Genomic DNA, 24,315 nt, shown 5'->3' with positions numbered 1-24,315 from the left:
TATTTTCTTCAAGCCTTTACTCTGTAATGTATGGATTTATCGAACACGCAACTCAAAACGAAGAGACTCCAAACAATTTCCTGAACTGCTCATACAGAGGTAAGCTCAACAAGAAGTGAGGGCCTTTCGCATTTTGAGTTCAAATTGAACCTGAAATTCTTTTCGAAGAATACTTACCAAGACGCAAATAGGAGGCTGAAAAACCTCTGAACAAAACTGAAAAACCTTCATTCTTGATAATTTTGACTGGTAATTGTCATTGTTAAGCATGATGTACTTTCTTCAAAAACTTACCTGTACAATCTACAACTCCATTGTATCCTCCGTTGAGGCCTGTGCTTGTTAATTGGTCGCCAATTTTTAATTTAGCATCATTCATATATTTTGTTTTTATGACATCCACGGGGGAAATTGCAATTGCTGTCACTAGACCACTAACAAACGCACTAGTGACATGTGTCACGTGATCATCCTTGAATTTGTATCCAAAAATTGTTCCCATTTTGTTGAGTAATAAATATTTTGAATGATCGTATGAGCTCAATTGTGCTGATGTCAATATTGAAGCTCTTTAAGTGCCATTCATTAAGAAAAATTGAAATGCTTCAAGTAAACTCTTACCTAATCATGGTCACAATAGTACCCTTATACAATGCTGAAAATCCTTCATTTTGTGAAATTTTCCATAAAGCATCCCATGTATTCTTGTAAACAGGTCTATGATCACTCGAAACTCCACTAATTCCAGAAGATTGAAAACGAATTTTCACAACATCCAACGGATTCATCAAGGCACTCCCCAATGCTCCAGAAATCAATCCTGACACAGCTTTCCAAAACAATGGCAATTCCTTCATATTTGTGGAATCTTGACTTTCATTTTTCGTCCATTCCCTTAAATGCATCAAAGATGCTTTCACAGGATCATAAATTCCAATCCTCACACTTGAATATAATAAACTTCTCATACATGAAACTCCCAATCCAATAGTCCATAATTTATAAATTCCTCCTTCTTGTTTGATGATATCTGAAGCAACTCGGAACATGGATGAAGAGCCTCCTTCTCCTCCTTTCACAACCAAAGTCTGCATTCTTGTTTTAATTAATTCCAATGGATTTACAACTGCTGTGGCTAAGCTTGCTCCCAAACCAGCAGCCAGAAAGACTCGAGCCATATATTGGAAAGATCCGAGTGGAAGCGTACGCGAGGTGGAAGCTCCTTGAGGAGAAGAGGATGATGAAGGTTTTTCGGAAACTTGAGTATGCATGTTTTTGCCGTCCACTACTGCTGTTAATGTTGAATCGGAAGAGTCGTGTTGATGGAAATTGAGAGAAATGTACTCATGAAAGTTAAAGTAATTTTTTTCGAGCTTGAAAGGCAAAAACTGCGAAAACGGGACGAAATCTTTTAATGTCTTAAAATGGTCATCATTTGAGATGGAAGATCATGTATTGGTCATCAACAAAACCCAAAGAACCTGATTTCATTGTAAACGAGAAAAGATGATGGTGCCTCTTTTGACTGATTAAGGGAATTTCTAATCAAAAAGCACACACGTTCAGAACTTTTGCTTTGAGAATTATTGGCCACAGTCGTTAAATATGCTTTTGTACAAGTTTCCTTCATTCCACTCGCACTCTTCAACCAAAGCCTTAAAAATAGCTGGAAATCCAAATACTTTCCAAAAAATCATCACAACAACGCATACGGAGTGGAGTTTCGGAAACGTCGTTGTAGTCATAGGCTGAGAATTATCGTGTATCATATTTCAAACCATTTGAAATTGTACCATACTTGCATATTCTGTAGCAGTGGTGGTTGTAATATAGAAGAAGAAATCAGCCACATTGTATTTTTCAAAGAAGAAGAAATTAATTTATAATTTCCCAAGACAAGACGTGCAATCATCATCTTCATACGTTTCTGGCCTTTTTCAAACTCTCAGAAAAATTATAATATTTCGTAAACACGTGTTAGTGGACAGAATTGCAGCAAAATAGATATCAAGTTGCAACCAATTTCTAACGAACACGATCAAAAATCTCTCACTTGTTGCTGCGTGAATTTTCATCATCACTAACAAGCCTTTCTTCTGTTGTGTCAACACACCCCTAAATTCAACAACAACAACAGCCTCCTGTTCCTTTTTCATTTCTCATCATCATGTTTGCCGGAATTAACGTAAAAGAAGATTATCTTGGTGATTCTGAAGAAAATCGGACAGCCTCTTCCCAATCTCCTCTAACGGCCAATCTCAGAGAACATTATCTTAGCGATGAATCCTCTCCATCTTCATCACCATCCGAGCCACTGGAAGAAGTTGCAGGCATCAGTAATATTACCGATGTAAACGAAAACACTACTCCCTCCTCTGTAGATATTAATACGAGCTCTTTTGTGCTCATCACTGCCAATACTCAATCTCCGCAACTTGCTCCAACCACTACTCTTGTAACATTATCAACTGCTGCTATTGATTCACAACATCAAGAGCATTCCAAATCGGGATCATCATCTCAGGAAATGGTCCATTCTCTTCATAATTTGCAGAACGAAGATTCTGTCATGGTTCAATCCTTCTTGAATGAAAGCACAAAGAGTCAATCAACAAGTTTGCATCCTCACTCATCAGTGTTTGAGGAGTCAGCTGAGATTGACACTGAAAGCGAAAGCAGCTTGCATGAAGACCAAGCACTGCCTGCTGCTGTTGATGCGAGGGAACCCATCACTCTCATTCCACAACATGAAAAATTAATTGATGTTTCCAACAATGAGTCTTATACGACCACTGCAACTATTGAGACAAGTTCTTCGGTGATTACCTCAACAACACTCTCGTGTGTTGGAGAATCAGTACAACCCTCACAACAAACCACAACCATACCATCTATTCACAGCATGGCCAACACTGCCTCTTCTTCGATTCTCAACGTAGATATGTCAAGTCCAACCTGGATGGATGTTCTCATTATTCCCACAAGTTCTCACTTTTCCTTATTCCTTAACACTGGGCTCATTGCATGTGTAACTGTCATTGTAATGTCTATCAATGAGATGCTATTCCATGAGTAAGTGACGTGGTTTTTCAACGCTACAACAACAAAAACAACATAAAGAGTGATTTCATGCTATTCCATGAGTAAGTGACGAGTCGACGCAACACAACCCCTCTCCCGTTACATTGCCCGCCAAAAAGAATTACAATTTTCTCTCTTAGAAAAAATGCAAGATACAGAGCTGTTGCAAATGCGTCAAGCGAGACTTGATGCCATCCGAGACAACAAGACCTTCAAACAAACGTGGAACGAGGAAAATGAAAAGATACATAAACGGAACATGGAGTTGAAAAAGCAACGAGAGAGTATCGACATGAAAATTAAAACAACTCAAACCCTCATGAAAAAGAGACAAGAAGAGGTATGTACGATCGGAAAGATGAAGAGATAAATATTTCATCTGATGATTCGGAATTTTTAATGCTTTGTGCGTTTGATCGGAATGTGTAGTTGAAGAAAAAGACAATGAGAAATATTGCTCTTGGTGGGATTGAAGAATTTGAGAAAACTCTCGAACGTCTTGACCAGCAACCAAAACCTGTCACTGCAGAAGTTAAACCAACAACAAAGGAAGACACACTTCATACTCCAGAGCTTCACCAAACAATTGGCAATGATGCCACTGCATATTTAAAAAAGATCAAATCAAAGAAACAAGATGAGAATGCAAGCCGAAAAGAGAAGGAGCAACGCAGACGAAAAGTTTTAATGGAGCAACAGCAAGTGTTCAAGGATCTGGAGGATGCCAGAAGAAGAGAAGTACTTCTTGAAAAGCTCATGAAAAAATCAGCTGAGGAGAGAAATCTTGCCAAAGAGTTGAACCAAATTAAACAACTGAAACAAGTGATGAAAGAAAATAGAGAAGTGAGAGAAAAACAATATGCTGAGAGGCGAAGAAAAGATTTTGAAGAAAAACAGCAACGGGAGAAAGAATTAATGGAAAAAGAAAGAGAAGAGAGAAAACAAAAGAAAAAGGAACTCATTGAGAAACACAAGGTTCTTCTTGAGGAGCGGTCTCAAAAAAAGAAAGAAAAACATACTAGTATCTGCAAAGAGGTCACTGATCATTTGGTTGACCTGGCCATGCAAGAAATAGGTTACATAGAAACGACAGAGGGAGAACCTCCTTCTTCTGCAGATGTGAGTCAATGGAAAAAAATGTTTGTTAAGGGAGCCCCATTGAATGAAGAGGAACAATCAATAATTTCAGAAGTAGACGTTCCTGAGAAGCAAACTTCAAAAATACCCTCGACGTTCAATCAAGACGTGATCGATTTTGCAGAATTCAAAGATTATTTCAACTACAAGGGAGTGTGGGAAGAAGAGGTAATTGCATTGCTTCCACAACAAACTAACAATGAGTCATCTTCTTCAATAGAAATACTATCACCTTTCGTGAGTGGAGCAATTCAAGAAATTCATCACAGGGTCTATCCTCTTCCTGCTCCAAAAACCTCTCCAAATATCAAATCAAAGTACCCTTATAATGTTGTAGTGTGTGGGAAACCAATGAGCGGAAAAACGACGGTATGTCAAAAACTCTCAGCTCTACTTTCTCTGTACGTTATAAACCCAGAGAAAATGTTGAAGGCTTTAATAGAACCACTTCCAAACCAGCCTCAAAGCGCTCCACAAGAATATCAAGAAATTGCAACAAAAGCCAAAGGATGTTTGAAAGAAGGAAAAGAGGTAGATTTTTCAGTGATCGTAGATTTGATTGTACTGGAAATTGAAAAGATTGAAAAGCTCGAAAATTCCCAGTATCAAGGATGGATCATTGAAGGATTTCCAACTAATTTAGAAGCCGCCCAGTTGCTTGAAAAGAAGATTTCTGGGTTTGCCTCAACAATTGAAGAATATATTCAAAACGAGAAAATTGAAGAGTTTCAACATAGTGAAGATGGAATGGGAAGAAACTTTAATTCATTATTGGTGAAAGAATTTAAAGAGCCAAGTAACCAATACGAAATTATGAGATCAATAGTTCCTTTCAAATCGTTTACCTCCGTACTATTTATTGATGTCGAGGATGACCAAGTTTTTGAGAGGCTTGTCAATCAAAAGGTGGATCCAGTATCTGGTAAAGTTTATCACATGACATACTCTCCACCAGACAATATTGAAATTTTGAGTCGTCTGGTACCTATTGATGAGCATTCCAACTTGGATAGAGCCCAAATTAATTCTCAGTTATTAACTTATAACAAGACCAAAAGACAATTATTGTCATTCTACAAGATCTTTGACAACGTGTTCGAAGTTTCAGAGGAAAACTTAGACAATCTCATCAACACTTGTGTCGAGATACTGGAAGAAACGAAGCGAAAATCCGAAGACACCTCTCGAGTACATGGTGAAAATTGGGAGAAGGCAGAAATGTCAAAAGTAGAAATCACAGAACTTCAGAAGAAAGAGCTTGAAATTGATTTTTGTAAATTATTCCTTAAAGAATGGAAGGAGCTTGAGCAACATTATGTGGATGGAGTGAAAATTGTGTTTAGAAACTTGAGAGACTTTAGAAAAACATTTTTCAAGCAATTCTCTGATCTCAAAGAACAGTTCATGAATTTTTTACTCAGACCTGACGACAAGCAAAATTATATTTCTGCGTTTCAAACCGACTTCAATCGTTTTAGTTATGAGATGAGAAGCAACCAACAGCTGAAACAAGAACTTCATAGACGAACTGATGAGCTTAAAGAAAACTTGTGGAATTTGTGTGACGAAAAGAAAATGGAGGCAGAAAAAGAGCTAAGCGAGCACATGAAGGAATCTTGGTTACAGACACACAAGAGAGTTGTCATAAGACAGCACATGCAACTCATTCAGCTCGAGCTCAATCGATATATTGAACAAGCAAAATTTGTGTTCGACTACTTGGTTGAACAATACCTCGGTACTGATTTGAATCAGGCACCAATTGATCCCAAAAAACCAGTGGCAGCTGGCTTACTGTCTGTGAATGTCGAAGAGCTGTTTGTAGACGTGATTTCTGGTGCGACAGGTATGAAGAGTCCCACGGCAAAGAAAACCTCAAAACCTCCTTCTAATGCCTCCAGCGCTCGACCAAAGAGTGCCTTTTCCGCAGATTCAGTCGATGCAAATATTGAAGAATGTTTTGAACGAGCAAAGAATGCAGCAGAAACCATTGATTTCCTTGGAATGCTTCAAACCTATATTGACAAGAATAGTAAAAAGAAGAAGGAAGCAAGCAAAACCAAGGAAATGTATCCTGACGTACCTCAAGAATTGAAAGAAGTCCTCCAAAAAGAAAAAGAGCTTTTCATGCAACGAATTACTATCATTAAGTCAAGATGCACCAATGCCGTGAGAGAACAAATCGACAACAAATCTCAGCACATATTTGATACAATGAAAGATTGGATTGGACAGCGATATCGAACAGACATGGCAAATATTGCCTTACTCACGAGGACCATTCAAGATTACATTGAAAAGGAGACTCCAATCATTCATCAATTAAGAATAGAGGGCAATAAGTGTATTTTGGATGATAGTGTGCAAACTACGTCACCACTACCATTGGTTTCATTGTCACAATCTCGAAAGATGCAACAACTCGATCATTTTGTACCAACCTCTCTCTCGAAAGCATTTACACCACACCAAGTTTACTCATTGTTTGAGAGGTTACAAGCTCCAAGTCCGAGTGGATTTTCTGAGATTGAAGAAATGACGACTACCTTGTTGATTCTAATTGATTCTACTTTTGGCTCAATGGAATTACCTCCTCAATGGCTTGGTTACGACAATGAAAAGGTTAAATCGATTGCATTCCGATTTGATCCATTCAAGAAGGGATATATTAATTGGAGAGTATTCCTACTGTCTGCATTGTTCTCCTTTTTCCATAACATTCCAACCATTGAGGATATTAGGCAATTATTAACTATTGTTCATCCCTTGGTCTCAGAAAATGAATTGGATTTAAAGTCAGAACAATTTACAGAAATCATAGTCAGATGGATTGCACAAACAAGTCTTTCAACCAACGAAGACGAAGTTGCCAAAGTGTTATTTAACATTTTCAAACCAGATCCAATGTCAACCACTGTAAATATTAGAACTGTATTGTTATATTTATGTATGGACAACCAAAGCGCCTTGGGTACTCTAACGAAAGGTTTTGAAGTGCTTTCATATTTCAACGGAACGGAAGGTTTAAACGATAATGCTGTATTTGAACTTTTTAACTTTAATTTAGATGTTGAGGAAGAAATTGAAGACTCCTTCTCACTCTCTCAAATTAGAGCAGTTTTTTCAGAAATTAAGAGCTCCAACAGAAGCATTTCACTGGAGCAGTTCTGTTGCAGCTCTATAGGTAGAATGATTGTGAATCATGCCCACCATCTCAAATTGAGCTCTGTGTTCTATTAGCAGAGTGGATTAAACCGTATTTAGTGATACCGCTGTGTGTTTTTTGAGATTCAATTCAATTGCAAGACTGATGTCTTAGTTTACTTTTTCGTTTTTTTGTTTGCTGAAGCTTTAAGCACAACAACATCTGTGGTGACACTAAAACTCTTGCTTGCCAACTTGGACAACTTCTTCCCTCCAGAGTCATATCTGCACAATACTTCCACTTGGTCTTCTGTGAGGAATTTTGGTCCCTTTCCAATCACTTTCTTCACAAGAATAGATCCCTTACTATCAGATCCACTATTGGAGGAATCTGATCGAGATGAACTTTCAGTTCGATGACTATCTGTCGTGCAGGTGCTGCTTCCAACATTTGAATTGTCATTTGTAATGATAGCATAAAGAGCTCTAAATGCAGGCACATTCACCTCCCTGACCAACAACAGCAGTTGATGCGTATCTTCATACTCTTTCATGGCTTCGAAAACTTCTTCACGTTCTTTTTTGTTCACCTCTCCAGCCAAACACAAATGCAACAGAGCATTCTTGATGAGTAATTTGTTGGTCTTGTTTTGCTGTTTCATATTTTTAAGAAGAGCATTTTCTTGAAGCTTTGGTTCAACTACTGGAGTTTTGTCTCGTTTTTGTTTGTTCTCTTCTATACGTTCCATCTTTTGTTTTCGAAGTTCTTGGAACTTTTTGTTTCGAATTTCATTCTTTTTTCTAAAATCTTGGCTGTTTTCGAATTCATCGATTGGAATTTCAATAACTTCCTTTTTCACTACTGTTGGTTGTTCTCTTGGAGTTAATTCCTTAACTTTGACAGTTACTCGTTCGACGCTTTTAAAACTGCAACTTTCAGGCTTTGGTTCCTCTGATGCAACATGTTTTTTCGGTATTACTAGACATGGCTCTGGCTTCTTCTTGGTAGTGGCTAATTACAAAAGTTAAGTATGATGATAATGCAAAGTACATACATATGAAGTCTTTAAGCGCCTGTGATTTTGCTTTTTCAATTTCTTGCTCAATTCTATTTTGTAAAACCTTCTTACTCTCTTCGATTATTCTTTCTTGTTGTAATAATTGCATCCGCAGTAGATGATTTTGCTTCTTAATTTTATCCATGTCGTTATCAGAAATGGATTCTTCTAGATTAATCAAAGGTTTTGGAATTTCCAAAATTTTAGAAACTCTCAATGGCTCATCTGTTTTGATGCTTGAAATGTTGGGTTTGAAAGGATGTCCGTTCGTACTTTGTGACACCTTTCCAGCGTTGTATTGTTTAAATAATGATATACTTTTCATCAAAAGCTTTTCGTCGACAATTGGTGTGAGATTGGAAGGTTCTGAAGTCGAATTGGACATATGCGGTGACTTGACTGAACTTCTATCAAGTGTTGGTGATGTGACAACTGGATCCTCTTGTTGAACTTTGTTATCATTGCACTCAGCCTCTAGATCTGTGTAGCCATCATCGATCTCCGATTTTTCAATCTTGATAGAACAGGTCAAGGTATTTTCTGGTACTGAGCTCGCGCTCACCTCAAGAGCCACAGAATTTTCTGTGGGTATCAGCTGCATCGTCTCAACAGTTGCACCATGAATCTGGTTTCTTTCGTTCTTGACACAATAAGAAGTATCAACAATAAATTTTGGAGAAGGAATCACTGCCTCATCAATTTCAGAGTCTTCAATCGTTGTGTCTTCAACCTCTGCCAGTTCATCAAGAGCTGTCTCTTCTTCATTATTTTGCTCTTCGTCTCCTGCAATATTCGTAATAACTGTTGAAATGGTATTTGCCAAAATATCAATAACACGTCCTTCTTCCTCCATTTCATCTTCATCATTATATTCGTCATCATCCTGTTCTTCAACTTCTTCCTCCTCTTCGGCTAAGTCATCGACATCTTCTTCTTGCAAATTTTCATCATCATTCTCGTCAAGTTCTTCTTCGGAACCATCTTCGTGAAGCTCGTATCGTTGTGGATATGATGGTAAATTTGTCTTTGTGATCGCTGCTAACGATACAAGAGAGTCCTGTAAGAGAGGAAGATCATTTTTTGTTGTTGCATAAATGTTGGTAGCTTTGGTGGATGAAGAAGAGAAGCCTGATGATTTTTTCTGCTGTTGAAACAAGGCTGCATATCCACCACTTGCTGGAGCAGTGCCAGATCTATTTTCTGGAATCTTAATGACGGTAGTGACCGAGGCCAACAAGTCCTCAGGAGATTCTTCAAGATCTTCTTCTCCTCCCGAAGAAAGATCTTTATATCCACCTTCTTCTTCTTCTTCCTCAGAATATTCTTCTATTACATTTTGAGTTTGATGATTTTGATGAATTAAACTATACGTTCGGACCGACATTCTACTATTTTAAAATTGTATATACAAAGGAGAGGACGACCTCACAATAAATTAAAAAGAGCTGGTGATGAAGAAGTATGACCTCAAAGGCTCAAATATCTTCAATTTTTTAAAATGTAAAAAAAGCGCGCGTTTATAATTCCCGCCTGTTAAACCAAAAATTTCGTTTCACAACTTTTGAAATCCAAAAAAATTCGCTTCAAACAACAGCAAAGAGAAATTAACACATTAATATGACTGACCCGTACATCAATTTATCAGCGGAAACAAATCAAAGGATGGATACTACTGAAGATACAATGATAACATCATCGGAAAGCAAAAATATTTCGGAACAGTTACCAATCTCAAATGTTGATGAAGAAGATTTAGCAGATGATGAAGAAGACGATGAAGAATTAATTGAAGAGGATGATGATATGGAAGATGATTTTTTAGACGATGATTCCGAGGATGGAGATGTGGAAGTAGTCATACAGCAAGATGAAGCCCCATTGGAATCTAACATTATGGATGATCGGATCGTTTTGCCAACAACCGAAACTTTTGAAAAAGATGATATTCTGAGTACACATCATGAAGAAGAAGAAACAATAACTACGATAACCAATGACCTGATTGATGAAAATCAAAATGATGATGAGATTGCAACAACACTCGAAACAACAGAAACAGCAACAACTACAGGACAAGAAATACCAACCACTTCCTCCTCCTCTTCTGCAAACCAATCATGCTTCTCTGCATTAGTTTCTGCTTTTTTGAAAGGAAAACAAAATATTGTTGCTGAAAAAGAAGAATCGCTCGCTAAAAATATTTATTCAACAGCCCTTAATTTTCACTCCAAGGGAGACTTCAATACTGCTATTGATTACTACAATAGGCTTCTTAATAGAGAATTTATTGCAAATGCCGTTTCTGAGAAAGTAGACGAGTACGCCTATTTTGATATCAAGTCCAATGTCTTTTTGTACTTGAAATTCTTGGCGTTAAAAAACCTTGGAAGTGCTTTCATGTCAATTCAAAAGTTTTTGGAGGCATCGATTTGTTTAGCGAAGGCATTGGCCATTGATGCGTCAGATGTTTCTTTATGGTATGATTACGCCGTGTCGTCCATTACGATTAATGACCTAAGTACTGCAAGATTAGCTCTTGAGCAAACATTGATCATCAATCCAAATCATCACCTAGCGACCATGCAATTACTTGAATTACTGTACATAATTGGAGATGTAGAAGAGTGTAACATATTATCAAAGCAAATTTTAAAGTACGATCCACACAATAAGGCAGCCCAATTTATACATTCTGAGTGCAATCCTAACCCATTTAATTTAATATTTTTCTCAACATCTCCTCTTAACGACTTGACACGAAAGTGGACTATGTTTGCATGTCCAGGTGTTGAGCAAGAATCACCAAAACTCTATAGAATTACCTTAAAAGAATTGGATTGGACAAACATTTTAACGAGAGTTTGTTCGCTTTATTCTAACTTACTGAAGCAAGGACAATTGGACAGCATTGTCAAACTGGTATACGAAAGGCCATCACAAATAAGCACAGACAATGCAGAAACAACACCATTGAGTGCTGATGGAGAATCAAGCCAGAACGGGAAAAGAAAAAGAACCTTTGTAGAAAAGTTGCAAACGTAAGTAGATTTTAATATTTTACACAAGAATGAATATTTACAACTGTCATATAGGCCTTCCAAATTTTCAAAACAAATGTCAGGAGTAGCAAAAGGTATGTTTTCATCACAGTTATTTGTTGTTGTTATCATGCTTGTTGTAATAATCAGATATCTTTAATATAGTAACATTCAGCGAACATGCAAAAAATGATATTACATACAGGAATGAAAAAGCAGAAAATTGTGTCGTTACATGCGATGAGTTACCTAATATCAACTTGCATCAAATGCTTGAACCTGTGGTTGTGAAGCCAGTGCTCGAATTAATGCGAATTTTGACAGAGAAATTAACACGTGACTGTTGGACATACAAATGGCCAGAGGTGGTTGTTAAGGGCGTTTGTTTCAGTGCCTTCTCTTTGATGAAGCACAAAATTGAGCTGAGCTTTGAGTGTAAGCTTTGTGTAGCTGAAATTTTATGTGGCAGCTATGAAAAAGACACAAGTACTGAAATCAATCTCTCGAAGGCTCGCAGAATTTTCAGCAATATGGAAGCGCAACTATTATCGTCTCGTAATTCTCTGAATATTACACCTACAAATGTTATAAGGCTACTATGGGTACGAGGTGTCATTGATCAACACATGGGTAACTCTCCATCTGCTAAGAAATGGCTGGATCAATGTTTAACGAAATTCCAAGAATTTTCGTCTCAAGAAATTTTGCTTCCAAATTGGTAAGTAATTCACTTTGAGATTACAACAATATACGTACCATTCTAGCAATAAGAATAACAAGATTAATCAGGATTCTATTCATCGTAAATTGAATGAAATGAGTTTTAACAAAAAAGTGGACTTAATGAGCAAACTGGTCACCCAGCATCAGTATTTCCAAGCATTAAGCAATATATCAAGAGAGTTTCTCATCTCCTTACCAAGTGGAGCTCGTTCTACAGTCAAAGAGCTCCTATATAAGTCTCTGAAGCATATAGACTCACTCGAAAGCATTTCATATGACACTCTATTGCATATACTTCACTTTTTACTGGCAGATGTTACGAAACAAACCATTGAGAATGTTAATTTAAAACCTTTCAAGGCGCTTTTACCAAAAGTAGTGAAAAAGGTGTCATCCACGGAAGATTTAAATCATGATGTTGCGGAAATAGTAGCCATGAAAGTGTTGATAATATTGGAGGTTGAATTTTTTGTCACCAGGAAAGACGAATCTGATGTGCTAAGTTTGACCTATTTAGTGGAATTATTTTATTATCTTGCCACATTCCAAAGCAATACTAAAAGAAAAGAGTATTTACAGCTTATCCGTAAGAAACTTTTCCCAGATATGAAAAAGAGAATCAGTAAGTATATAATTGTAAAATGGATACTGACCTTCCTTCAGAACCCTTCTTGGTTTTTATGCTCAAAGAGTTTTACAACTTGTTGAAACAGGTTCCTGAAAAATCTAATGAGAAAACCGCTCTGTTACATGAAGTGTCAGTTTCCATTTATTACCTATACGGAAAATTTATACCACTTACTGAGCATGAGTCACTCCCCAAAACTGCACCATTCCAAGGTGCACAAGAAAGCATTGAAAAAGACAAGGACACTTGCTTATTATTGTTCAATACTATTGATGAGTTTCTTGAGTCAAGATTAGAAAAGACCACCAAAGTTCGAAAACAAATTCCAGAAGTACTTGCTATGATATGCAATGCGTTTAATACATTGCCTGAAGAAGCTCAAAGTGCTAAACTGGAAATAACAAGAGTGATCGACGATGAGACAGTTGATTTGGACAATCCTATAACAATTCCAACAGTTCTTTTTAATGACAACGTGAAAGGTTAGTAGTATTTGGCAACGATGAATTTTTGCTCACCTTGATTTCAGTCCTGTACGAGAAGTGTTTTTATTTCTTGTCTGTGTACAAGAACAAAAGCATTACCACAGAAAATATCTTTGATGTTGCAGACGAGTACTCAGAATGTGTATATCTATTAAGGAAATCTGTTTGTTGCAAGCCTATGGACTTTTCGTACTGGGACGCTCTTTCAGAGAAGTATTGGAAAATATTGCAATTCATGTTTGCGGTTGCAGATTCTCCAGCGATTAGAGAAAGCTTCCAGTTTAAAGAAGCTTCTGTGAGAGCAAATATTGGATTACCTGAAGAAGTCTCTTCATTCAAGTCAGATCTTGAGTCCATAATTTTCAAATGTCTTCACTGTTTGCAAGTGTGTCTTCAATTAGCCTCTAAGAACGACGAAGTATATTCTATTAACCTAAAATTAGGACAGCTTTTGTTTGATATGTTGGATTGCACAAAGATTCTGGATGGACAATTGTCCTTGCTGGAAAATCGAAAGAAATCTTATTTTGCAAATCATTGTTTCCAATATTTAGAATCAGCAGCAAAAATAGACAAGAGAGATTCTCAAATCTTGTTTCTCATGGCCAGAATACGTGAGAAATTTCACGCTCCCTCTTCAGAATATTTACCATTATATTTATCAGCTCTCAAAGCAACGCCTCCCAGGAATCCAAGAATGGAGAATATTTACTTCTACTATGTGCTATCACTATTGAACATCTTGCAAGACGACCAAAATAATAACATTGAGGTAAGTGTATATTCTTCTTCTTCGAATGTGTACGACGTGATATGTTTTAAATTTGTAGGAGAAATACTTATACCAAATTGACGTGGACACCTCGGCCATTATTACTGCACCAGATGTGAAATGTCCAATCATCAATAATCTTCCTATCAACAATCCTTCTACGAATCTCAAAATATGGACCTCTCTGCTGTCAGGAGTACAAGATGTTCTGAAATTATTCCCTTCATCTTTCAGATATGCCTACCTTGTTGCAAAAATTTTGAAATCCAAACAAGGACCATGGGCCTCAAAGAAAGCAGCTGAAGAAGTTCTCGCATCCGTCATTAGTAAGAAAGAAAACAAGCAAATGCCACCCACTATTGAGTTTCATTCAAAGTATGAGTAAGTTTCTCTTAAGAATTGTTCATGAAATGGTTTCTCATACTCACATGTGTATTCAATATTTCAATTACAAAAAAACAATAGATTTGGACCCACTATTGAAAAAAGACATCAAAGAGAATGGAAAGCATCCACTCTATCATTGTTCTTGGAAATTTTAGCATCCAACAGAAATATTGAATATTTACTTTTTATCATTTATTGGCTCAAGCATAATCTTCTTGAAAGAGACAAACACTTGTTCAGTCTGTACCCTGAAGTTCTCTATTATGCCAGCAAGACATTAACCTCCATTCATACCGAAAAGCCATCCCAAGACCTAATTCCATATGCTGTTCCTATCTATTGTTACATTTCTGATTTGGCCAATAAGGATCAACAACTTGCAAATGCACATGGAGCGATCAAGACATTGCTAGAAAAGCATCCAAAAACCAAAGATCTCATGACAAGTAAGCAAGCTGAAAAGAAACTACGAGAGTTCTATGAGAAGGAATATCTTGTGGATATAGTGAAATTTAAGAAGGTAGAAAAGAAAGATGACAAGGAATCCAAATCAGAAAAGAAGAAGGAAAAGAAAACAAAGGATAAAACTGAAAGTAAAACCAAGAAGGATATGAAAAAAGAAGATAAAAAGAAAGAAGGTAAAACGAAGAAGAAAGACAAGACTGAGAGTAAAGACAAGACACCCGAAAAGAAAAAGAAAAAATCCAAGAATGAAAAGAAGAGTGAGGTAGCATCAAGCAGCTCGTCGACCACTAGTACTACAACTACTACCACTATTGAACAGATACAATTTCACATGGAGACTCCAACCAAGAAGAAGAAGAAGAACCAAGATGAAAAATCTTCCAGTGTCATGACAGCAACAAACAACACATTAATATCGACACCACCCTCCAAATCACAAAGCAACAACAGCAACCATACGACTCCTCCAGGAAAAGGCCTTATCTTTCATCATTTTCAGCCACAAGCATCATCTACACAAAAGTCATCTCTTTCTTCAAAGAAACCATCTCCATCATCATCTTCAGGTTTGAAATCGCTTGTAGAAACCTCCTTCTCATTACCTTTGGGACTATTTCCTCCTCAACCATCTAGTACTAGATTGGGAAGTGATATTGCATCGTCATCATCAGTAATAAGTGGAGAATCTCTTCCAATTGCACCAATAACGAGTGCATCATCTGCAAGTAACAACAAGAGTCATTTGAGCCAAATTCTGTCACCACCCAGGAAAGAACCAAGCAAAAGTTCCGCAACGAGCCCAGAAAAATCCTCTTTTGTTAGTGAAGATGTGATTATTGTGAGTGATAGTGATTCTGAATGAAGCTGAGGTTCGAGTTCTAACATTCATGTGAATGCAACACTATTTGACAGTTCAGGATAGTCGTGACATCCACGTTTCGCAACCAACAACTAAAAAAAAATGTCATCCAATAGTCCAACGATCGAGAGAAGACTGATTGCTCTGAGGAATCACTGTTCGCCAAACAAAGATATCATTCACACGATAACGCATTCAGAAGACACACAATCGGGACATGATATTGCTTTTAATTTGAATACAAAAAACATCATCCCAATGATCAATTTGAATCACACAGCAGGAACCACTTTTTCAAACTCATCATCGGGATCATCATCGGAATGCAGTTCTTGTTGTTCCTCATCACAGAATACAAGTTCTTGCTCTACATCAACCTCATCACCAAAAGGATCATCCTCACCCTATCAACCAAGACCAATTGAACCCTCCGATTATGATAAGGGTTATTTGGCTCTTCTCTCTCAACTCACAACTGTTGGTGATATCTCACGAGAAAGCTTTCAAAAACGTCTTTCTCAACTCGATCCAAACACGTATCGAATTGTGGTCATTGAAGATCCCAATAGTCATCGCATTGTTGCAGCAGCTACTGTTTTTGTAGAGAAGAAATTTGTGCATGAATGTGGAAGTGTTGGCCACATTGAAGATGTCGTGGTAGACTCCAATGTGAGAGGTCAGCATTTGGGAGTTAAAGTCATTGAGGCTTGTAAACAATTTGCACAGCAACAGGGATGTTATAAAACCATTCTGGATTGTTCTGAAAAGAATGTCAAGTTTTATGAAAAGTGTGGATTTGTGAGAAAGGAAATTCAAATGAGATTTGATCATGAACATGAAAGGTCGAAATAAACAAGCTTAATTGCAAAGACAAAAATTTAAAGCACAAGTAAAACAACATTTAAAAGATTTCTCTCAATTTTGTACAACAAAGATAAATTAAGTGGAAAAATGTCAAAATATTTGGTGGAAATATGTGACCTTGATGAAAATAACAAACGAGGAGAATAAAGGAGGGTGTGGAATAGCAGCTGCTGATTTAAAAGTTTGGCCTTATCTTACGAATTGCTCTTAGAGGACCAAGTTCATCATATTCCTTCTTGGTCAACCAGAACTTGTCACCATTGTCCTTCATGATATCAGCAAGCACAGCTCCTCCCAAGAAGACCATGTGCTTACGACGAGGTGGATCTTCAATCTTCAACTTGAATTTACCTAATCCTTCCTCATTTCCTTTGAGAACATGCTTCAAATACAAGTCAGTAATTTCCTTCTCCAAACGAGATGGAAGACCAGGATACATGGTAGTACCACCTGAAAGCACAATGTGAGAGTAGAAATCAGTACGCAAGTCAATATCAGCCTTGTTAATAGTGTCAAACACTTGCATGTGCATACCACCCTCTTCCTTATCACACAAACCAGGATTGAACAGACATTCTGGAGCTTGGAATCTTTCAGCACCAATCTTAATGACACGTCCATCAGGTAAAGTATACTTCTTCATGAGCACAGTGGTCTCCAAGGCGAGCTTATTTTCCAAAGCCAAGTCATAACCCACATAACAATACTTTTCCTTCATTTGACGAACCGTTTCAAAGTCAGCTGTACGATTGAAACTATAACCACGCATCAACAATAACTTGATCAAATATTCAGTGATATCACGTCCAGCCAAATTCAAACGTTTCACCAAATGTTCCAAGCTGAAACCATCATAGACAGGAACAGTGTGAGTAACACCATCACCAGAATCTACCACAACACCTGTAACGAGACCTTGAGCATACAAAGTCAATACGGCTTGAATAGAAATGTATAATCCTTGGAAGCCATAATGTTCAAACATGGTCTCTACCACCTTCTTGGTCTTATCCTTTGGATTCATTGGAGGTTCAGTCAAGAGAATTTGGCAATCTCTTGGATTGATCTTCAAACGATCCCAAGTGTAATCCCACAAGTGAATCATATCTTCAAAGTTGGTAACGATACCATTCGTGAGAGGATAGGAGACTTCAAGAGCAGCTCTCAATTTGGCACATTCATCTCCAACCATAATGTCCTTCAATTCAACATCTCCAATAGATTCTTCAGCACGGAGGAGAGGACGTCCAACCATGGCTGGGAATGTAGCCTTTGGAAAGTTATCACCGGCAAAACCACACTTGACGAAACCAGTACCGTTATCGCATACGACTGTTTGTACCATCTTGTTATTATTATTATTAGGAGGATGATGATCAAAAAAGAGGGAAGAATTTGATGATGATGATGATCAATATAAAAATTTAAAGGCTTAGAGCGCAGCAGAATGATGATGTGAAAAAAATATTCTTGCAGAGAGAGAAGTGCGATGGGAAAGCCTTTGAATTTTTTTTGATGATTTTTACAAGAGAAGGGAAATCAGCCATCATAAATGCTGCAGTGTTGATGTCTGAAGGACGTTCGATCCACTGAATTCATTGGATTCGAGGACAAGCGAGTGTGAAGTCAGTCATCAAGAAGAAGGGAACCCAGTGAATTCAACAACATCATCGTTGGACTGTTCTCTTAGAGTCGACAAGATCCAAAGTTTATTCATTCAACGGACAATTCGATCCAAGTTGGTCATTGGATTCGAATTATCGGAAAAGCAAGAAACCAGCAAGTGCTCAATTTCTGTAATTTGTTCTTCCTTAGTGTCAACATTGTGTTCATATTTTACAGGGGTAGCTTTTCGGGTCCAATAGTAGGTTTCATCTGTTTTGTACGTATAGATATCAATTTCAATGTCAAATCGCTCCTTAGTAAGTGCATGAAACGCTTGTATGGATGGTTGTGAAAAGTTGTTGTCAGCAATCAAGAGCTTTTTGAGAACGTCGTTCTTGCTGAGAAGAGTTTTCGCTAGAAACGTTAAAACGTCATCTCCAATGTTGTTGTTAGTTAAATCTAGGTGTATGAGTGTTTTGTTTTTGATCAAACTTCTTGCAATTTGTTTTCCTCCATCACTATCTATTCTGTTCGCTGACAAGTCCAGATGTTGGAGTGCACAGTTGGGATTTTCTAAAAATCGTGCAATAATGTCAGTGCTTAATGTGATACAGTTTGCACCGAGGTAAAGATGTGTCAAGGTACGGCACATCATTATTCCCTGAAAGAAAACTGTAACTCCACTGTCACTCAACGACTGAAAGCTCAAATCAAGTGAACGAAGTCTGTCATTCACTTTAAATATCTCTGATAAATGAATGACTGTTTCCTCTTTTTTAGAATTCATGATCGTCTTGGCAATTCGAAGTTCTCTTAGGCTAGGATGTGCCTTTACAACTATTGCAAGTAATGTGATGGAGGAGGTTTTTAAATCACATGCATTTAAATTAAGAAATTTCAGTGTTGAGTTTTCCTTTAGCATTTCTGCCATTTTCAATCCACCCTTGTCCTCGATCGAGTTGTAACTAAAGTCAAATGATTTGAGAGAATGATTCTCTTTGAGAGCTTCGGCAACGTCAGACGCTCCTCTCTCGGTAATAGCGTTCGATTTCACCGAAAGATGTTGAATTGAGGTATTGATTTTTAGCATTCTTGCAATTGCATTTGCACCGCTATCACCAATATTATTGAAGGAAAGATCACAACTCACAATGAAAGATGTGTTTAGAATTTCCAGTGTGTCACAAATGGCAAAGATGTCCAAGTTTTGCAGCCGATTTTCAAACATTGAAACACAATTTCCGTTCAGCATTAAATGTCTCATTCGTTTCCTGAAATTTGATTTTAAAATTACAGTTGAAATGGAGAATAATGCTTACCCCTTTTCCTTCAGTTTCGAATATTCTTTAATCAATCGAGAGCATGGTTTTTGAATGGAGTAATCGGAACACTTTTGTAGGTATAGCTCAAGAAAGTCCTCGCTATGAGGAGCAATTTCCTGTGCTGTATTGTTGTTGGTATCAGACCATGAATTTGAGAGGTTCGTGCTTGGCTCTTCAATGGCTGAAACATTCAGTGATGAATCAAGTTCAATCATTTTTTTTTAAACTTGTACGGTCGGGCGGCGCCAAAATTGCAGTAAAATCATTCAAAACAGCCCAATTTTCAACCACCCCATGCATTAATTTGATAATTCGAAATGAGTTTATTAAAGTCAATTAATATCCTTTTCAAAAACAATTGTTGGAAAGATCAATAGGTCAGTAAATGTTTGTACAAATGATGGAGGTGATCGGCATGCAACTAGAATTTCTTTGTGCATCCATTTACTTTCTTCTGTTATTTCCACCAAGAATATAGAGAAGACGAATGAAAATATTGACCACATCAGTATACAATCCAAGAGATGAGTTAATATAGTCAGGTTGACGAATTAAGTGAGCTGGTGTTCCTCTTGCTTGCTCGCTCTCCACATACATCTTGTAATTGTTTCCCTTTTGAATCACCTTTTGAGCATCATAGAGAACAAACAATCCAAACAACAACAAACCACCATAGAGCCAAATATATTCAGTCACTTGCAATGTTCTAGTCATGGTGGCAGGCAACACCAATGGAGCAAATGAAGACAAGAACACAACTGTCAAACCAGCCAATAAAGCACCTCCCATGTTCAAAAACTTCTCTTGATGAGCATTCATAGCAACATAGGAAAGAGCACCAAAGATACCAGCAGTGTACAATGCAGCTCTCAAAATAATTTCTGGTCTATAGACGAAACCAATGGTGCAGAGAGACATACCAACCAGTGTGTTAAAAGCAACGAGGAGGGTATGCTTCAAAGCTCTGTTGGTATTAATATCAACAGCTCGCGTGGCCATTGCAGTACCAATGAAACCACCAGTAAAAAGAAGAACGCTGGCCCATGGGTTCATGGTTGCCAATTTAAATGCCAATCCAGACTTGAAAGCAGCAACAGCAGCCACGGTAGTCAAAGCAACGTTCAAAGCCACATATCCAAAGGTTCCACGTAAATATCTTTGAACAATAGGATCCAATCCACTTCCTCTCGTCATGTCTGGCTGAACCAAACGTTGTTGTGCCAATTGTAATTCATTGGTGGTATCAAATCTTCCAAAGGTTTCATTAGGTTGATTCATTGTCTTGGTCAAATAATAGCCCGCACCCAACAACAAGCCACCCGAAATAATACTCTTCATGGCTGGCGAGAGTGTAGATGTTCCGGATCCAGCCGATGATGATGAGAATGATCTCACTGAATTATTAAGTTTAAATTGATGATGACCAGAACGGAAAGCACTTCCTGCTGATGAGGAAGCAAATCGTCGAGAAAAGTTACGAAACATTTTTTTTGATGCGGAATTTTTGTGAGTGATCAAACGTGCGCCGCTTTGTTTCTTAGAAGTTGGTTTTTTTTAGACGTGCTTATTCAATCAATTCAATATGAAACGATGAAATTGAATCGGAATAACTAGTTGTTTTCTTCTCTGCTCTTGTTTTGTGATCATCTGTTGATTAGAGTGTTGAAAAGGCTTTGATTCCAATAATACCAGAAATTGTAAACGCGAACAAGAACCATCAAATAAAAAAATGGACTTATCAAGCGCTTCGGAATTGAATGAAAACTTTGAGAGAGCTTCGAAGAAGCAAAAAACCACCATAAATATTCTTACCTCGGAAATTGATAATTTGATTGAACAAGTGGAGAATTGTAAAAGACAAATTGAAAATGAAGGTAGGTTAGTGTTAATGGGTTGGACAATCTTTGATCATTCTATTTCCATATTCTTATGATGATAAACGATTATGAATTCAATGATTCGCTTGATGCTGTAATTACAAAATTATAACTTTTTTTACAATGGATGAACGCATTATGTTAATCATCATGCAATTTAATTCTTCACATATTCATGTAGGAAAAAGCATTACCGAGTTGGGAAAAGACGTTATGAATCAAATTAAAAATACTCACACAAAATTTCAACAAGCTCACAAGGAATTGCATTCCCAATTTTCAAAATTTGGAAAAACCATTGATCGCTGCTTTCCCAATAACGAAGAAAAGCTATTGAACGAGAAAGTAAAAATTTCAGAACACCTTGTAAATCAAATCATTGGTGAGCATTTATTTAGAGAAGGACTTGTTGATGTTGGAACAATATTTGAAAAAGAAGCTGCACTTCAATTGCCAGAGGAATGTAAAAAACAATTTATAGAACTGCATACCATCTGTGAGTCACTAAAGAAACGAGATGTTGAACCGGCCCTGAATTGGTGTAACGAACACATTACACGAGCGAAACAACACGACGCTACCGATGAGAAGGAGTTGGAAGATCTGAGAATGCTTGCTTTTCAATTGCACAAACTCAATTTTGTTCAACTTTTGATTCAGAACGATTCTAAAAAAGCAATTCAATACGCGAGAGACAATTTGCAAGCTTTTGCTGATAAGAATATTTCTGAAATTAGATTTCTCATGGGAAGCATTTTGTATAGTGGCCGAGAGAGATTGATCAAATCTGAACGATATAGTTGTTTGTTGGATGTTTCTCAATGGGATAATGTACTTAAAATGTTCAAGAAATTGGGATGTCGAAGAATTAACAAACCCATGGAGTCACCTCTCTATGTAGCGATCAACGCTGGATATCAAGCAATACCAACACTTCTCAAGCTTGCCACAGTGACCCAGAATATTGATATTGGCTCCAGTTCTGATCAGTTGGCAGTTGAGATTGATTTGGATGATGAGTTTCAATATCATTCCATTTTCTCGTGCCCAATTTCAAAAGAGCCTGCAACCAAAGACAATCCTCCCATGCTACTCCCATGTAGTCATGTCCTTTTGGAGTCTTCATTGAAAAAGCTTGCCAGAAATACCAAATTCAAATGCCCTTATTGTCCAACAACCGGTAGCCTTTCAGATTGTAAACCAATTCATTTGTAACATAGACTTTCGTGTGTACAATTGCACCATCACCACCACGAGTGTAAATAGCCAGACTAACTCTGTAAATATTTGCGAGAAAAAGCTAACTTGAAAAGGCATGCAAGTAGTTCATTAAATGTCATAGTGTTTTGAAACAAAACACAAATGTTTTTATTTAAGAACACAACGTTGTGTTCAAAAGAGTTTATTGACTAAATACAATTCTTGGCGATCAACAACAACGCAACAGATTCAACGTCAATTAATTGAATATGTGACATTCCTTACTTCTTCTTTTTCTTCTTCTTGTCATCTGAGCTACTTCCAACATTTTCAACAGTGGCAGCGGCACCTGCAATTCTAAAGTTAAAATCTCCCTGATAGAAAAGTAAGCATGACGCTCATTAGTACAAAAATCAACCTACCTTGGTAGTGCTGTTCAAATCATTAATTAATTTGTCATAATCACCAGGAGATATTTCAATTGTGACAGTGCAACCTTCATCACCGTGGTCTTGACCAATTACTTTGGCATGCTTGTGGCATACTCCAATAACTTGGCCAGCAAGTGAATGCTTGACAACAACTTCAGCTTCGATTTGAGACTTTTTAAGAGGAATTTTCTCCACCAATTTTGAGTGAATAGCAGCAACTTGCTTGTCAGCAGGCATGAATGGATCAATATTCTTTAAAATTAGTAAGATGAAGATATACGTGAAATTAGATCATTGTGTTAAAGACCCAACAGTATTGACACAGAACACTCAACATACATATTTGATCGAATCTAAAGCACTCTCGATTCTGGTTACGGGGTGACAGACATTAGTCTTTGGATCAATATAATTTTGATGAATAAAGTGACTATAAGAAGAGTGATTTCCGATTGTGATTCATATCAATGATTTCATTCCAACAATATATTGTCGTAATAATGAATATAGTCAAAACGAGTTCATTTGTCATCATTATCATCACGACAATGATTATCATCAATAATACAAATAAAAATCATCCAACCTCTATGAATATCATCATCAAACAATTTAAAAAACAAAACCTACATGATTTGTCTTCTCTTTTGTTCCACCTTCTCTTTACGCTCCTGAGTCGACATGTGGTATTCTCCATCCGTTAAAATCTTCAAAATAACTTCCCGAGTATTGGTTGTACCAAACACAGACTTTAACGACTCTTCTTTGACCTTATCTCCTTTTGCATAATTTGCAAAAATCTCATCCGAGTACAAGACATCATCCACTTTATGTTTTCCTTCTCGGTAGGCAATCACGGTGTTAGGCTTAACAAGTACTTCAAAGTTACTTTCGCCCTTCTTGTACTTGACAAGACTGAAATCTTTGGACATTTTTAAAATGTATTTTTTTTAAAACGAATTTTATTTGATGAACCTATTTTTGGAAAAATTGAAGTGATCAACTTGGAAATGCTATTGGGAATGATAATGTTTTGATGTGTATTGTTTTGTTCCTCAATATGTTTTCTGACGTTTAAGGTGTGAAAATATTGAAAATGTTCTCCTCAAGACTGATAAAAAATTCTATGTTCTAAAAAAGGTTAAGGTAATAACGACACCTGCCAAGATGCCAAAACAGCCATACATTATTCTTGCTATAGATATCTTTGTATCGATGGATTGTTGTATCTATTATTAT

General features: G+C 37.1%; 11 protein-coding genes across 11 annotated transcripts; 5 read left to right on the top strand and 6 right to left on the bottom strand.

The window, feature by feature from the left end:
• Nucleotides 1-52: 52 nt before the first annotated feature.
• Nucleotides 53-1,271, bottom strand: C9374_007461 (uncharacterized protein; the record flags this gene model as incomplete). The annotated part of the gene is made up of 4 exons (XM_044697429.1): nt 53-123; nt 178-246; nt 295-569; nt 622-1,271. 4 exons carry the CDS (start codon nt 1,269-1,271, stop codon nt 53-55), a joined length of 1,065 nt encoding a protein of 354 aa, XP_044546584.1.
• Nucleotides 1,272-2,167: 896 nt separating this feature from the next.
• Nucleotides 2,168-3,076, top strand: C9374_007460 (uncharacterized protein; the record flags this gene model as incomplete). The annotated part of the gene is made up of 1 exon (XM_044697428.1): nt 2,168-3,076. One exon carries the CDS (start codon nt 2,168-2,170, stop codon nt 3,074-3,076), a length of 909 nt encoding a protein of 302 aa, XP_044546583.1.
• A 150-nt stretch (nt 3,077-3,226) lies between these two features.
• Nucleotides 3,227-7,458, top strand: C9374_007459 (uncharacterized protein; the record flags this gene model as incomplete). Its single annotated transcript, XM_044697426.1, has 2 exons — nt 3,227-3,421; nt 3,511-7,458. 2 exons carry the CDS (start codon nt 3,227-3,229, stop codon nt 7,456-7,458), a joined length of 4,143 nt encoding a protein of 1,380 aa, XP_044546582.1.
• An 80-nt stretch (nt 7,459-7,538) lies between these two features.
• C9374_007458 (uncharacterized protein) lies at nt 7,539-9,804 on the bottom strand (the record flags this gene model as incomplete). The annotated part of the gene is made up of 2 exons (XM_044697425.1): nt 7,539-8,374; nt 8,418-9,804. 2 exons carry the CDS (start codon nt 9,802-9,804, stop codon nt 7,539-7,541), a joined length of 2,223 nt encoding a protein of 740 aa, XP_044546581.1.
• A 233-nt stretch (nt 9,805-10,037) lies between these two features.
• C9374_007457 (uncharacterized protein) lies at nt 10,038-15,780 on the top strand (the record flags this gene model as incomplete). The annotated part of the gene is made up of 8 exons (XM_044697424.1): nt 10,038-11,458; nt 11,513-11,553; nt 11,609-12,176; nt 12,223-12,803; nt 12,845-13,291; nt 13,339-14,066; nt 14,125-14,447; nt 14,532-15,780. The coding sequence occupies 8 exons, from the start codon at nt 10,038-10,040 to the stop codon at nt 15,778-15,780; spliced, it is 5,358 nt and encodes a 1,785-aa protein (XP_044546580.1).
• A 99-nt stretch (nt 15,781-15,879) lies between these two features.
• On the top strand, nt 15,880-16,629 carry C9374_007456 (uncharacterized protein; the record flags this gene model as incomplete). Its single annotated transcript, XM_044697423.1, has 1 exon — nt 15,880-16,629. One exon carries the CDS (start codon nt 15,880-15,882, stop codon nt 16,627-16,629), a length of 750 nt encoding a protein of 249 aa, XP_044546579.1.
• Nucleotides 16,630-16,816: 187 nt separating this feature from the next.
• On the bottom strand, nt 16,817-17,986 carry C9374_007455 (uncharacterized protein; the record flags this gene model as incomplete). The annotated part of the gene is made up of 1 exon (XM_044697422.1): nt 16,817-17,986. The coding sequence occupies one exon, from the start codon at nt 17,984-17,986 to the stop codon at nt 16,817-16,819; it is 1,170 nt and encodes a 389-aa protein (XP_044546578.1).
• Nucleotides 17,987-18,358: 372 nt separating this feature from the next.
• C9374_007454 (uncharacterized protein) lies at nt 18,359-19,783 on the bottom strand (the record flags this gene model as incomplete). The annotated part of the gene is made up of 2 exons (XM_044697421.1): nt 18,359-19,517; nt 19,566-19,783. 2 exons carry the CDS (start codon nt 19,781-19,783, stop codon nt 18,359-18,361), a joined length of 1,377 nt encoding a protein of 458 aa, XP_044546577.1.
• A 229-nt stretch (nt 19,784-20,012) lies between these two features.
• C9374_007453 (uncharacterized protein) lies at nt 20,013-21,053 on the bottom strand (the record flags this gene model as incomplete). Its single annotated transcript, XM_044697420.1, has 1 exon — nt 20,013-21,053. One exon carries the CDS (start codon nt 21,051-21,053, stop codon nt 20,013-20,015), a length of 1,041 nt encoding a protein of 346 aa, XP_044546576.1.
• Nucleotides 21,054-21,297: 244 nt separating this feature from the next.
• Nucleotides 21,298-22,660, top strand: C9374_007452 (uncharacterized protein; the record flags this gene model as incomplete). Its single annotated transcript, XM_044697419.1, has 2 exons — nt 21,298-21,442; nt 21,627-22,660. The coding sequence occupies 2 exons, from the start codon at nt 21,298-21,300 to the stop codon at nt 22,658-22,660; spliced, it is 1,179 nt and encodes a 392-aa protein (XP_044546575.1).
• Nucleotides 22,661-22,926: 266 nt separating this feature from the next.
• Nucleotides 22,927-24,008, bottom strand: C9374_007451 (uncharacterized protein; the record flags this gene model as incomplete). The annotated part of the gene is made up of 4 exons (XM_044697418.1): nt 22,927-23,019; nt 23,068-23,328; nt 23,416-23,506; nt 23,707-24,008. The coding sequence occupies 4 exons, from the start codon at nt 24,006-24,008 to the stop codon at nt 22,927-22,929; spliced, it is 747 nt and encodes a 248-aa protein (XP_044546574.1).
• Nucleotides 24,009-24,315: the final 307 nt, after the last annotated feature.

The sequence above is a fragment of the Naegleria lovaniensis genome (assembly GCF_003324165.1).
Source record: "Naegleria lovaniensis strain ATCC 30569 chromosome Unknown tig029, whole genome shotgun sequence".
Taxonomy (NCBI): Eukaryota; Heterolobosea; class Eutetramitea; order Acrasida; family Naegleriidae; genus Naegleria; species Naegleria lovaniensis.
The sequence above is the reverse complement of the archived record's forward strand: the minus strand, read 5'-3'. Positions and strand labels throughout refer to the sequence as shown.